Source organism: Pholis gunnellus, assembly GCF_910591455.1.
Source record: "Pholis gunnellus genome assembly, chromosome: 8".
NCBI classification, from domain to species: Eukaryota; Metazoa; Chordata; class Actinopteri; order Perciformes; family Pholidae; genus Pholis; species Pholis gunnellus.
The window spans coordinates 16,598,864-16,614,264 of NC_136534.1; the positions used below are offsets into that span (position 1 = coordinate 16,598,864).

Consider the following 15,401-nt stretch of genomic DNA (forward strand, 5'->3'; position numbering starts at 1 on the left):
TACAAATATACAAATGAATACATTCAATACAATAGTTCTTCACATTAAAACAAATCAGTTTAACCTATTATTTATTGCTTTAAATTTATATTTTAACTGGTCGCACCACCATGACAGTTCTCAGTTGTGCCACCTGACAATATCAGTAATCACAGGAAATATGCAGAAAATTAGCATTTTTATTTCAAATTTCTTGCTAACATCTTCATACATATACATTTTAAATAGAATAAAGACATTTATGATAAAATACACTTTTTTTTCTAGTTTTACATTGGTTGTACCGCCCTGACATGGAAAGTGAACCACTCTACCTATAAGTGGAAAGTAGCTGTTTTTATCAATATTCAAGAGATATAAAAACATTTTCACTCTGCTATAAAGGTCAGTTTAGGTCCTCTTGATGATGCAATATCCTGTTTACTGTTTTGCACTTTAATTTCATAATAAAAGTCCCATTTTTACAGTTGTGCCATATTTGTAAACCTATGTTTTTTTAATCGTTTCAACAATAAAATCATGCCATAGTATTTTATTATCATTTAAATCATTTTTAATAGTTTTCTTAGTCTGTTCATCTGCTAGGACAGGTGCACCGCCTGACATGTTCAGGGTTTGAGGTGCCAAAACATAAAATAATGTATATTATTTGATTCTACTGAAAATGTATCAAAGCTGGATCGGTTTTATAGATTGAAATGATATATGTCATGAATTGATACAATTATTTTAAAAGGAAATAGTGGACTCGGGCACAAAAATATGCACGTCATGTCATTGACCCATATACAGCATGCTTTCATGTCCTAGTAGCTCCACAGTAGCACAGGCACAGTGGTGGGTGTTGTGGACCAAAGAGCCACATGACTTGTCTAAACTTAACACAATCTTCTGTCCATCCTTGTGTCTGTGCGTATTAGTCATGTCTGCCCTCGTTGGTGCGTCTGCTTGTCACGTGACCAACAATGGAAACCTAACTTGTCGTTACAAATGAAATCGAAACTTAACTCGAGTCTGCTGGCCTCTTGTTTCCCTTTCCTTAGCACGGTTCGTGCGGTGGGTTTCTCCCTAACTTTCGTGTCGCAATAGGCAGCAACGTGTGTTCAAGACGTGCACACAGCGTTTATAAGCGCGCGCGACATCACTGGTGTTTCCAAAGTGGATCTTCACAAAGGACCTCGCGCGTTCAAAGCGGAAGACCCTGCGCGTTACAAAGAAACAATGTTTACATCTTTTTCTAACCTACAACCGGCTCCCTGCTTACTTCACGTGTTTACTCTATGATTCATGTGTTGGAAGTTGTTTTTCCTGGTTCTCGGTTTGAATCATCTGATCATTTGGGAGCTTTACAACGCCTCCACTGTTTCTTCACCGTTGACACTTTGATTTGAGATACTCCAGGTGAGATCCGCAATACTTTGTGGTTCCAGTAAATGTGGTATGCTGCATGCACATGTTAAGATACGTGGAGCACTACCACGGTTCCCTTCGGCACTGCTATGTTGACAGTGGGACAGAGGTCTCAGTGATGGAGGAAACGGTCACGTTTGGACATCAGACATATTTAGCACAACGGCATGAAATGTGCAACAGATTCATCCGTTATCCGGACCATGCTTCTCCTCCTCAGGCTCACAGCGGTTGAGGAGTATAATAGACGGTGGATTCTGAAGGACAGAGTTGTTATTTTGGCTGTCAACTGTTGCCTTGCATCAGGGGTCTAGATGAGTCAGGCCCCGTTTGGCCCCCGGGCTTGTCGGTCCCCATTACTGTGATGAACCAACGCTATGGTGTTCTCTACTAATGTTCAGGCTCGCTCAGCTCAATGTGACGGACCAGTGATGCTGACCGGGCCGGGGGCTTTGAAACCTGACTCAGTATTGGGTGTCTCCTTGTTGTCCGTCTCACTGTTACAGACATTATTGAGTGTTGTCAGTTATGACACTTGAGGCTGAATCAATGTTTGTTGTACCAAAGAGGAATGATGGAATTGCAGTTCAAGATCTACTCATTACTTTGTTTTAATGTGTGTTTTTAGAGGAAGATATGAACCTAGCTCTGCAAAGCCTTCTCTTTCATAGTCGGGACATCAGCTGGCAGCGTGTCACCGACAGGCAGCCCTCAACGTTCTTCTGTCCTTGGAAGTGTCCTTTTTGTCTGCATCAGTGTCTCACTGTTCTTGTCCGCTATGGATCCAGATACAGCAATAATTTGTAAGGCCCGAAATAAAACAGAATAGTCACAAGAAGGTCTGAATTATTAATCACCATCCTTTTACCCTGGGATTAAGTTTCAGTGTGACTGGGAGAAACAGTATGTCACCCTGCAGTATTCTTGTAGACTGGCGAGGGTGTAATCTGAACTTTGACAGCGTAGGTCTACGTTGGATTTAGGATCACATCTTGGAGGCTAGTATAGATTCACTGAGTTATCAAGGACACTTGAGCAGGTTGGAGATTTGCCAGCAGTCGCCCAAACTTGTGTTATTTGCTGAAGCGGCAGTTTCTTTCCCTCCTTCAATCCATTTTACTCGATTACATTATCTGTTGTTTATTTCTTCTTCTTAATATTCTCCTAACATTGTTCTTTTGTTTGTATTTCAGGAGTTATGCTGTGATTGGCCTGCCCTGACTCTCCACCAGGCTCTGCTGTTTGAGCCAGAGGACGTGCACTTGTCAAGGAAGCTACACACCAAGCTGCACGGCCCCCTTCACGCTCAACCCCTGCGCTATGAGCAGAGGTAGAGGAGGGCCTCTCAGAGAACACTACCACGGGCATCCACCACCTGACTCCCAGGCCAACGAGAATTACTACAGGCCTGGCCCATCCCCACCCTTCCCTAGAGCTGGCCCTCAGCAGAGCCCATATTCAAGTTACCACAACAGCCCTGTCCGTCCCGTAGTGCCCATACAGCCACCCCCAGCTCCTTCTCTCTCCCCCTCCGCTCCACCCATACCGAAGCACGGTAAAGCAGACCCTAAACCAGAGGCGCTTAACAGCTCATATAATCAGAATCACGGTCCTGCTCCCAATTCCTTTCAGCACCAACAGGCAGAGTTCCTCAGAGGACACAGCTCTGAGGCGCCACAGTTCAGAGCCAGTCATCGCGGAGGGGGAGGAGTCCCAGACAGGCGTCCTAGTTCCACATACCAGCCCCAGTCAGGCTACGGTAGATATTCATCACACCCCAACAACAGCCCAAGGGATAGATGGGGGTATAGTCAGGACCAGACTTTTGGATACCCTGTAGCCCCACGCGGCAACACAGGCCCTCGACACCTAAATCAAAACCAGTTTCAGGGTACAAACCACAACCCATACTCCAACAGACAGTGGCGCGCCCCAACAGACTCTTTGTGTGAAGATTTTCAGACGTTGTCCCTCCATCGAGACAGGCCCAACAGAGGAGGAGAGAGGTTTGACAGACAGTCGGCCTCCAGCAGTTCGGCAAATTCGCGCTCTACTAAAGTCGACATCACTTTCACTTCTGACATCCAGGAACAGGTTTACAGGGTTTTGGCTGCCTTGAAGCCAAGTGAGGGTATCTCTGCAAAGTTGTTAGCCAAAAAACTGCGTCTTCCCAAAAAGATAGTCAACAAGGGTCTTTACTCGTTGGAGCGCTCGCAGAAAGCCTTCAAGCAAGGACTCCTCCCCCCCGAGTGGAGACTTTGCAGAGAACCTCTCAGAGGCGAGGAAGATCCACCTTCCCATCTGTGTGTCAGCTCAGGACACCCTGCAGAACCCGAAGCCAAGGTTGAGCTAAAAACAGAAACAGCAGAAAACAGGGGACAAAGCAAAGAAGAGGACTCTGACACAGAGTCCAGTTATTCTTCCTCTTCAGAGTCATCCGACTCTGAAGAGTGCCAGTCACCAGCAAAAGGTCAGCAGCAGGAGAAACAACATCCCGTCACTACCAGCTCACCCGATCCGGCACTTCCCACAATGGCAGAACAGAAGGAGCTAGTTCTGCAGTACCTGCTGACTTCAAGGGAGGTAACGGCTCTCGTCATAGCCAAAAATCTGGGTCTTAGGGGTACCAAGCAGGTCAATCCCACCCTCTACTCGCTGGAGAAGCAAGGTGAAGTCGTTAAGAATAGTTTAGCTAACCCGCCCACCTGGCAGCTCTCCAGCCACCGCCGAGAGAGGATGGAAAGGAGCCTTAAAGCCTCAAAGAGCACCCGCGCTGAGGGGCATCAGATGTTGGCGGGACCCGGTAGAGATCAGAAAAGAGGAGCGTCTGTCTTTCTGTCGTCGTCACCGTTACCGCCAATGCCAGGCCTCGAACCACTGCCACTCCCAGAGGGTTGGATGCCAGAGCAAAGTCGTAGTGAGGTAAGTAACATTTCTGTGATTTTTTTATTTTGTATATTTTAAATGTTCACATGAATGTGAATTTCTATCAAAACATAACTAGAAATAGCAAAATGGAATCTATTTGACCCAGATAGTTCAACTTGAATGTCTGCCAAGAATTTCAAGGTAACCCAAAATATTATCCACAGGTTATACAGCAAAGCCTCTACAACGATGATAGGAATAGTATACATAGTATATATATATTTTAGGAAATACACTTCATTGCTGTTTTCAGGCTTAATGCTACTTTATGTAACCACAGCTTGAAGAGATTTTTACTAGATTTGTCTTCAGCTGAGGTTACCAGAGCTGGACTTCCTCCCTGATTTCATTAACCTTTTTACTTCTGCTTTTCCCTTCTTTTTTTTTTTAAGTCCCAAACCTCATTCCAGCCTCCCTCAATTAAAGAGGAAGAGACCAATGAAGGACAGTGGGCTACTGACGACATCCCAGAATTCCTCAACGCCATTCGCAGAGAGACCGACGCTGGGAAACTGGCAGCAGAGAAGGCCAACTCTGTGGGAACTGTAGCTGTGTCGCTGGCTGCTCCACCTCCCCAGAACCTGTGGGCCAAATTACAGGAGGTGAGGCTGAAGAACCCCGTCAGTGGCCTCATGGAGTATGCCCAGTATCTGGGCCACAACTGTGAGTTCCAGCTCCTCGACCAGTCAGGACCCTCCCACGACCCACGGTTAGTCAATTAATCTGTATGATGTGATTGTGTGTATGCATCATTTTTTGCTCTTGCAACTACATGTTTGTCACCTTCTGTGGAGCACCTGGTGACAAAGCTATCGATTCAAAGTCCGAGAAATAAATCTTCCGTCGTAATGAAGACGTATGATGCTGCCAATTAGGAAAGACAATGACATTGCTTGCAACACAGTAGTCTTGGAAAATTGTAGCAGCTCAATTAATCATGTATTGGCAGATCAATGTACCTCATCTGTATTTATTTTCTCTCCCTGTGTCAGATTTCGTATGCAGGTGATGCTCAACGGAAGGCTGTTTCCTGTCGCAGAAGCTTCCAGTAAGAAGGTTGCAAAAAAGGATGCCGCTGCCGCCACCCTGCGCATTCTCTGCGGAGAGATTCAGGCGGGGCCGAGTACGGCAGACGAGGGAAATGCTGCTGTCAGTACGGACCAAGTGATGGATTCCCCCCCAGACACCAGTGTAAGTTTTTGTTTGAATGTGCTCAAATAAGCCACCGTCATCCACCTGCAGACATACTAATCTTGCTTTAAACATCTGAGATTGGTCAGGCACGTAATTCGTGATTATTACATTTCAATACATCAATAGCTTCTTATCTTTTTTTTTTAACTCCAACCACCAAAAAGTACAGGCATAATTGAAATATATTTTCCTCCTCCACTGGCCACTAGGGGCAAGCTGAAGGCGCAGCTGTGATTTTTGCGACTAGTAGTGTGGAAGGAATGGGTACAGGGGAAGGACCTCGCCAGCCGCTGTCCCGCTCCCTGCCTGGTGGGAAGAATCCGGTGTCTGTCCTGATGGAGTACAGCCAGCGCAGTGGGAATCCCATCGAATTCATCATCACCGGGCAGGCAGGCCCACCACATGACCCAAGGTACTGCCCCCCCCCATCTGAATCTGTCCCTTTTGGATGTTGTTCTTCCCCAAAGTGCAAGTTCCCCCTCAGGGAAGCAGTTGATCGGCTATTTCTGTTTAATCTGTACTCGGTACTGTAGTCAGCTGACAAAGACACAATACCATCTCTGTCTAGTCACTCTTTACCACTCTTTGTTTATTATCCTTCAGGCAGCCGGATGGTAGATGCAATAAAAACTTCTGTGTTCCTCGAGTCACTTTCTAAAAATGCTGCATGCATCCGTCTTGATCACTGTTACGCCACAGGCTGTACTCTTGTTTCGTCTTCTCATTTATCTAAGGTGAAAAGTCAGGCACATGTGATATGATCTATGATCTCAGATGAAAAGCGAATAAAAGAATCTCTCTCCCTTTGTCTCTTCCCACCATTCTTAAACCGTCTCTGCCTTGTGTTCAGGTTCATGTACAGGGTGAAGGTTGGAGAGAGCTTGTTTACAGAGGCCTCAGCTCCCAGCAAGAAGGCCGCCCGCCAGCTAGCAGCAGAGGAGGCCGTCAAAGAATTAATGGCTGACGGGAGACTGCAGCTCAACAAGGTGAGACAGTGGGGGAAAAAAGAGAAAGTGAGAAGCAACGAATAACTTGAGTGGTTCATTTGGGACAAAAGGGAAGGGCTTTGCATATCCCCAAAATGACTGGAATGACTTTCAAAAATACACCAGATCACTCAGGCTGAAATAAATGATTGTCGCCTCTGTCAACTCGGTTCTGCTCTGTTTGCTCCATGCTGTTCACATCACTCTTTTTCTCCCGTCTCTCTTTTCCAGCCTCAGCTGCCCCTGGGCTCTTCCAGTGATAGTGATGGCACCGGTTCTGGGACTACGTGTCCCTCTTTGCCACCTCTGACTGCAGATGAGTTGCGAGCAGCACACGAGGCAGGGGTTGGAGATCTCATTAACCACTTGAACAACAACGCAGTGTCGGGTCTTCTGGAGTACGCTAGAGCCCGGGGCTTTGCCGCTGAGATCAGAATAGTGGGCCAGACTGGACCACCACATGAGCCTAAGTATGTGTGAACTGAATCAATGTACAAAAAAACACATAAACACTGGATAAAAATAATATCTTACTGTCCTGGTTACTCGGAAAATAATGTTCTTTGTTTACCTAAGAAAAAATATGTATAACAATTTAAAGTTTTAGAACATTAATAAAGGCTCTAAGACTTTGTTCTTCGAGTGAGAAAACCCTGATTATCCGATTTACCTTTCTCTTTGCCCCTGCTCAGGTTCACCTACCAGGCCAAGCTGGGCGGACGCTGGTTCCCTCCAGTGTGTGCGTCCAACAAGAAGCAGGGCAAACAGGAAGCAGCAGACGCTGCTCTGCGGGTTCTGATTGGAGAGGCTGAGAGAGCAGCCCGCACTGGGGAGCTCATCCCAGCTGAGGTACGGACTTTTCAGTGGTTCACATTCTCTATCGTTTAACATGAGCCTTGTCCGGCTCAACATGGAGATAAAGCAGGGCATAATGTAGTTACAGTCAACACCTGCATGTAATTATAACCCCCGCCCTCGAGCAAATCACTGACAAAATATCAACATATGCACACTTAGAGTAAACTCCACCCAGAGACTCCACACATTTGTTGTTTCACAGTCAGTAAATGGGTTCTCCTCACTGGAAGGCCGAAGCTTCTCTGGCAGTCTAAGATATGTTTGAAAAAGCTTAAATGTTTTACTATGATAGTTTTTCAGATTTATCACTAGCTTGTACAGTCAAATACATGTCAGACCTACAGAATATTAAATAATCCTCTTTTCTATTTTGCCTGTCCTGTCCTGTATACATCCCTTTCTCTAGCTTCCAGTGAGTGGCAGCACTTTGCATGACCAGATAGCAATGTTGAGTCACCAGCGTTTCAACGCCCTGACCACACGTATCCAGCACAGCCTTCTGGGACGCAAGATTCTGGCCACCATCGTCATGCGGAGGGGGGAGGGCCTGGGGACTGTGGTCAGCCTGGGAACTGGTATATACATTACCTAAGCATATAAGCAAAGGGAGTTGGTAATAACAGGGTGTATAAGCTATTGTGTTGCAACGTACAAATTACGTTTTCACTGCATTCTTCCATGATGTGAGTACATTTTATTAGTTTCTGTAATCAGAGGCATACATTTTCAGAAAGCTAAAACAGAACTAAGTCACTGCAGAACCAAGAGGTGTTGCGTTGTTGTGAACTTTGAAATTGAATGTGTCTCTCTTGTTTTGTTGTTCTCCCTGTCAGGAAATCGCTGTGTTAAAGGGGAGGAGCTGAGCCTTAAAGGGGACACTGTTAATGATTGCCACGCTGAAATCATCTCCAGAAGGGGATTTCTTCGGTAGAAACGGATCTTGTTTTGCTTTTTGTCATCTCTCCCTATTGTGGAAAATACCACGCTCTTCTCCAAGACCTAGTCTGCAGGATCTTCTCTATAAGTCTAACTCGCCGTTTCCTTTCTTCTCAGGTTTCTGTACATTGAGCTGCTCAAGCACTACGACGGAGCAGACGACAGTATATTTGTGGCAGGGGATGATAACAAACTGCAAATCAAATCTGACATCACCTTTCACCTTTACATCAGGTGGGAATGTCTGATGTTCTCTTTCTCCCTGTTCACCCCCCCCCCAATGCCAATGCTCTCCCGTCATGTCCACCTCTCAGATGCATCACTGTGGTCTCCTTCCTCTTTTAGACTTTGTGTCATATTAATACCTTATGTCTTGTCTTTCTCTGTTATCCAAAGCACGGCACCTTGTGGGGATGGTGCTCTGTTCGACAAGTCGTGCAGTGAGGCAGGAGATGAAGTCGAGGGCCATCAGCCTCTGTTTGAGAATGCTAAGCAGGGAAAGCTCCGCACCAAAGTGGAGAACGGTGAGAGATGAAATGGATGCACATATGTCTTTACAAATATATATATATATATATATATATATATATTAGTGCAGTGCATGGAAGCCAATTCTGTATGTCTGTAGGCAAAACACCTGTGACCTTTGTCTGTCTGTGTGTCGGTGCTCGTGTCAGGCGAGGGCACCATCCCAGTGGAGTCGAGTGCCATTGTGCCCACGTGGGACGGCATCCAGCACGGTGAGAGGCTGCGGACCATGAGCTGCAGCGATAAGATCCTGCGCTGGAACGTGTTGGGCCTGCAGGGGGCACTGCTCACCCATTTTGTGCACCCAATCTACCTGAAGTCAATCACGCTTGGTAAAACACACTATTGCTTTTAAATATATTCATGAGAGTTAACGTGAGTGAAATTGGATGAATTGCCACTCTCGTCTCATGTTTCTGTTCTCCGTGTCTTTTGTTGTTCTGATCTGCCAGGCTACCTGTACAGCCACGGTCACCTCACACGTGCTGTCTGCTGTCGGCTGGCCAGAGACGGTGAAGCGTTCACCCAAAGTCTCCCTCCTCCCTTCAAGCTAAATCACCCAGAGGTATAACCGCACACGTTTTTTTTGGCAATGTGAAAATGAATCGGGACTATTGAGGTCATTCTCGAAAAAATTATTAATTGAGCTGCCAACACTCCTACTTGCCCCTGCACAACTGTTACTTTATTGCTCATCTTCTTTAAATTTGGCTCATCCATCAATTAAGAAGAAACGGGTAGGTCACTCTCATATTGCCGGGCAAAATGCCTGAGAAATACAACTGCTGGCATTAAAGCACAATTCAGCTCGTCTCTTGTTTTAACCTGCTTTTGAACAATTTCTTGGTTGAATACAGCGTTTTTAATCGACGCGGCCGTCCCACTGACACATGCAATACGCATCTAATTTGTACACGCTCTGTTTGGAATTGCTGACTCACACTGAAGGGCTGAATGAGATTGACCAAAAATATGCTCTTCCCTTCCCTTCCCTTCTCCCTCACCACCTGGTTGGACTGTAGGTGGGCAGGGTGAGTGTGTACGACTCCACACGGCACACAGGCAAGACCAAGGAGTCCAGTGTGAACTGGAGCTTTCCAGACCAGAACAGTGTGGAGGTGCTGGACGGGACCAAGGGCAAACTGGATGGGTATGTAACTAATCCTAATGTTGTCTCCTGATGGCAACACGCACTGTGTATTAATAGCTTTTCGATTGTTTGTAAAAGCCTGTTATTGTCCACTTAATAACTTATTATTTAGTTTAGTGCTGCTCTGCAGTGTTTTTGTTTTTGTCCTTCTCTAGTGGTTGACAATCACTTAATTATCCCACAACAGATTCAAGTCCATTGTTTGCCCGGGCAAAGATTGATTTACGCCGTAGCTCAGTATGTCTCTGAAAGGCTTTCCAGAAATGTGATTTTGTTATTGTTATTGATCATCGTGACATTGATCAAACACCATAACATTGTGAAGAGACTTTCTTGGAGTCCAGAAGACTTATTTTGAAGAAATCACAATCTGTTGTTAAAATGTAATTTGTGTTATTTATGCATCGCTAAGAAATAAGATGTGGTCAACTTTGCATAAACACTTAACAACACATACACAAGGTGAGGGAACCATCGGCGATATTATTTTGGATAAACTAAAGTGCTCAGTGAAAACTGTCAAGTATCCACAAGCGTCATTATATTTTAATAAAATTGCCTAAAACAGTAAGTAAGCTCAATAGGAAACACTGCACGATCAGAGGAAATGTTGTCGTCCGTCGTACGCTGAACACTCGTACTAAACAGCCCTCCAATCTCTTTCTTCTAGGAACAAACTCAGTGTGTCCAGGGTGTCCAAGTCCAACCTGTTCTGTCTGTTCCGCTCTGTGTGCCAGCGTTCTGGCCGCGCCGACCTCTTCACACTGCCCTCCTACTCCCAGGCCAAGTTGACGGCCATGCCCTTCCAGCTAGCCAAGCAGAATTTCTTCCGATCTCTGAGCTGCCACGGCTACGGCGCCTGGATCGGCAAGCCGCTGGAGGAGAAGAGCTTTGAGTCAGGGGAGGGAAACAGGAACAATGGATCAAGCCTCCCTGTGGGATACGGCAGCAGTAGAAATGGCGGCGCAGTGGAGTTCATGCAAGAGGACGCGTAGAACAGCGCAGAGTGCGTTTTTAGGTGGGTCGCTATGAATACTTGGGGAGAAGGAAAAGCACAAGGCAAGGGCAGATTGGAAGGGTGGATGGGACAGGGAAAAAAGACAATCAAACCATTCGTAGGCCGCAGCCAGAAGTGTATCTTCTGATGAACATGGTTAAAGGCTGCGGAGGAAGAGTAATGGAAGGAGACAGAATATGAGAGAGGAAGATGGCAAAGCCTGAAGGATGAGTGGAAGTCAGTGGAGACAGACGGCGCTGTGGTAAACACTGCTACAAAGCTGGGTTGTATTAGTTTGCAAAACAATGACTTTGTTTTTTGCTGTCTACGGTTTATTCCTGTGGGTTGGTTTCAAGTTGTAATGTCAGTTTTTCTTTTGTCGTTGCAGCGTTTGGCATATCCTCCTGTTGTTGTTGTTGTCTCTCTGTTCTACTTGATATATAAACTTTCTTTGGACTATTGCAAGTGCAGTTTGGACCCGGGTGACTTGGCCTCTTTCGACTGCGGTTGTCCACTTTTGCCACGAGAACTTAAGTGGCTGACAAGTGCTGCTAATTGGCATTCGACCTAATACGACCCACCATTGCAGCAGTGTTTGTAAATGTGATGAAGTTAATTTGAAGTTTGAGTCCTCGGTCATGTAGTGATTATTATTGTGTCGGCTCTCTATGTTCTGCTGCGTTCGAACACAAGCAGCTGCTTTTAGAACAGCGAGCAGACACAATGGGACGCTCTCAACAGGAATCTCACCCTAGATAGATGTCACACGTGAACTAGTCCTTCCTCAGCATCAATGCCAACTTTTACTCTGATCAGTGACCAACCAAACATTCACTGTCCAACATTTTGAGGCTTTAGCTCCTGAAGCCTTCGATCGGGCCTCTTTCTGAGTCGGATTTAAACTTACTGTACACCCTCAGCTGTTCACGGTTACCAATAATGTAGCATATGCCAGAGCACCCCCGTTGATGAATCCCATAATTTCTCTGTGCTTTTGGGCGTTTATAGACAATTACTGATGTCAGGATCTCCAAGAAGTACACTATTTCTGTTATTGCTTGTGTAATTTTGAGTATTTCTACTTTTATCTTCACTTCTGGCAAAAAAAGTTCATAAGTCGCTGGCCATGCAAGCAAATCCTGGAGAGTATCAACTGTCCTGCATATCGGGTTTTTCTTCGTTTTTTTACATCTTGATACGAACAGGCTTTTAGATTCCCTTGCATGGCCAGTTTCTGAGGACCGCTAGGTGAAAACAGTTTTGTTGTTTGAGAGTTTGTAGTCTGTTCCTGATTTGCTTATATGTAGATGGATGGTGCAATATATACATCAGGTATATACAAATACATGATCACGCAGATGTTACAGTGGGGTCCAAGAGCCTGAGTCCAGTTCCAGAAACTCATAACTAACAGAGATGTAAAGTCAAACTCAAAGTGTGGCATATTATTTTTTATGAAGGAAGTGAAAGAAATTTATATTCTTCTGGTTGTTTTTTTTAAATAGAATTTCAGAATCCACTTTATCCAAGCGCCCTTTAAGATTACATCAGAGATGCGTTGTAATAGCTTGATGTTACAATTAGTCTGAGATGTTTGTTGTGTTTGAGGTCAGGGAGCTTCAGAGGGAAAGCCGTACAAGTCAGCACTCCGATACTTCAAACTTTTTTCTACCTTTTGATTGTAAAAGCCATTGTTTTGATGGAAAAGGAAGGTTTTTTAGCTTGAAGTAATGAAATGCCTCTATAGAGGAGCACCGCTCTCTGGTCTGTGTGTACCTATCTCTCCGACTGCAGCTCTAAAGTTAAGTTTTAATTGAGGACTTTGTTACTGTCTTCAGCGGTGATTCGTGCTATTGTTTGAGCCATAATAAAGACATTAGACTTAAAAAGAAGTCGACAAAGTCCTTGATCAAGTTTCAGCACCCACTGCAATAGGAATTACACATGAGACCTAATATAGAAAAGCAATTATTTTTAGTATTTGTTTGCAGTTCTTTAAAAATTAAATCAATTTGATTTATACCATGTTATGTATTTGAATACAAAGCTTTTTCTATTTGTATTTGTTTGGTGGTTTTTATCATTAAAACGTAAAGTTCTTGTTAGTGGACTCCGACTTTTGGACCCCCCCCCCCCGTATGCAAACGTAGATGTTTTCCTTTAAAGATGTATATATGTCTGTGTATGTATTTGTATAATTTTAATGTATATATTTTATAAATCATCTACAATTGCATTTCTATATGTTTTAATGAAACTGCAAATAAATATGCTGTTTTTTTTTTACAAATCATTAAAAAAGTGTATAGCAATGTTCTAGTTGAGTGATGATTTTCCAGTATTTTCTTTTTATCAGTGTCTGTTATACTGTCTATTATTTGAGACAAAGTTTTGAATTACATTAATGCAGAAACAATGACGGGAAAGAGATGTTCTAGTCTGACAGTTTGAGAGAGTATGAGATGCTCGTTTTTACAGCAGGGGCTCCTTTCCTCAGGGTGGCGTCTCGGTCCAGCCTGGTCTCCAAAGAGCCGATTGCAATGCGCCAAAGGATCAGCAGATGGAAACATGTCCTCACCTTAGGGTAGGAGGCTGTGTGTGTGTGTGTGCGTGTGTGCGTGCGTGCGTGCGTGTGTGTGTGTGTGTGTGTGTGTGTGTGTGTGTGTGTGTGTGTGTGTGTGTGTGTGTGTGTGTGTGTGTGTGTGTGTGTGTGTGTGTGTGTGTGTGTGTGTGTGTGTGTGTGTGTGTGTGTGTGTGTACGCACGCATGTGGAGACAGGCTACATGAAATCAGCCCCAGGTGATGCTCAACATCAGTTCAGCACTGACATTTATTTTATCTATGAAGTCGGACCTTATATTACGTGGGCTACTTCAATTAATGACATTATTTTTTTCAAGCTTACAAAATGTTCGTCCTTTTGTTTTCATTTTCAGACGGCGTAAGTCTGAGTAGTATATTTGATTCAACTTTATTATCATTGCATGCAGCAAATAAGCATCTAACCAGATGCAAACAGCATCAGAAGTGCATTTAGAGATGTGTAAAGTAGACCATTTGGGTAGTGTTTGTAAGCAGGGATGTGATATATATATAAAAGATGTAAAGCAGCTAATGAGGATTGAAATAAAAAAAAGCGGGTATTACGGAAGAAAACGTGTATTCTCGGTGCATTCATTCTGAGATGATAGTTATGTGCTGCAAAGTCATAGTGCTACTCCACACAGTCTCAGCAGTGTGATGCAGTAACACTGAGCTGTCATTGGGTGTGATGTCTCTCTGGGAACAAATAGTGATATTCAGTGTCTTAATTGTGAATCAGCTCTGTGTAGCATTAGATCCGGTATTGTCTCCGGTTCAACAGCAATTGTTTCTGTCGAGGGACAGGATTATGGCAGCAATATTGCCAGCCAATCAGTGTAGTGCCTTATAAATAACTGTATTGTTAATGCCCCCCAAGCAGCTAGTTTCATTAGAGGAGGCTGTGTCGCAGTGGAATCCCAACAACTTCTGAAAAAAGATTGCTGATACCCCGACACATAATTACAGCTTGAGCTAAGAAATTGTTAAGATTCCCTTCAAGTTGGCAATAATTATATACAAACGAGTGAACATATGGATGCGTGTTTGTACTGTCCAAATGGTCTGTGTGCAATAGTGAGGGCTTGTTTCAATGAGGATCTCCACCCATCAAGTTGGAGTCATACGTGTGTGTATTTGAATGATGGGAGGGCAGGACTAATGATGGAAGGACGGCTGAGCCACACGGCTGCATGGAGTGAAATATTAGTCCAGACTAAGGGGTTTAAATGAGCCACTCAGTGCTCTCCAATAGAAATAAATGAGATGGGAAGGACGGAATACATGAAGGCTGAGCGGGGAGAGAAATGGCTTCGAGTCTCAGCTAAAAAACACAAGATCAAGAGAACCTGTGGAGTCCGAGGCAAATTTTTAATGGCCATCAGACAAGGAGGGATGGAGCCTCAGGTCCACAAAGCATCAGCAAAAGAGACATTGAATAAATAGTGCATAGTGGGGTTGTACTTCGACAACACTGTGGCATTAAACACAAGGAATGTTACTTGTATATATACAGTATGTGTATAATTGTATACATTCATAATGAAAATCTGAATTCTGGAAGTATACCAGCTAAACTATGAACTATAAATGTCATCACATCACATTTCTTATAAGCTTTTACCATCACCCTTTCTTCATTTGTATCTCTGCCAGGAGAATCATGCTGTATCGCTCACACAAGTCTGCGCGTGCGTCCGTGAATGAATGTGCACCTCTGTGTCTGTCCACGGCTAATCCTTTATTCTGCTCCAGCAAACTGCAGAAGGTTTTGGGTGGCTAGTTATGGCTGCATGCTCAATTGCCTCTTGTGGATGCATTGACTCACACTTTC

The 15,401-nt window shown here is 44.4% G+C and overlaps 1 protein-coding gene across 1 annotated transcript; it reads left to right on the plus strand.

Moving 5' to 3' along the window:
* The first annotated feature begins 2,656 nt into the window (after positions 1 to 2,656).
* On the plus strand, positions 2,657 to 13,242 carry adar (adenosine deaminase RNA specific). Its single transcript, XM_079164023.1, has 15 exons — positions 2,657 to 4,332; positions 4,731 to 5,047; positions 5,331 to 5,529; positions 5,742 to 5,944; positions 6,383 to 6,518; positions 6,750 to 6,988; positions 7,211 to 7,367; positions 7,783 to 7,951; positions 8,210 to 8,303; positions 8,430 to 8,546; positions 8,709 to 8,836; positions 8,990 to 9,172; positions 9,293 to 9,405; positions 9,863 to 9,990; positions 10,661 to 13,242. The coding sequence occupies exons 1-15, from the start codon at positions 2,731 to 2,733 to the stop codon at positions 10,983 to 10,985; spliced, it is 4,110 nt and encodes a 1,369-aa protein (XP_079020149.1). The 5' UTR covers positions 2,657 to 2,730; the 3' UTR covers positions 10,986 to 13,242.
* The last annotated feature ends 2,159 nt before the right edge of the window (positions 13,243 to 15,401 follow it).

Coding starts and splice junctions, on each gene's coding strand:
- adar (XM_079164023.1), top strand. CDS start 2,731: ATGAGCAGAGGTAGAGGAGGGCCTCTCAGAGAACACTACCACGGGCAT. Junction 5,048..5,330: donor GGACCCTCCCACGACCCACG/GTTAGTCAATTA, acceptor TCCCTGTGTCAG/ATTTCGTATGCAGGTGATGC. Junction 6,989..7,210: donor GGACCACCACATGAGCCTAA/GTATGTGTGAAC, acceptor GCCCCTGCTCAG/GTTCACCTACCAGGCCAAGC.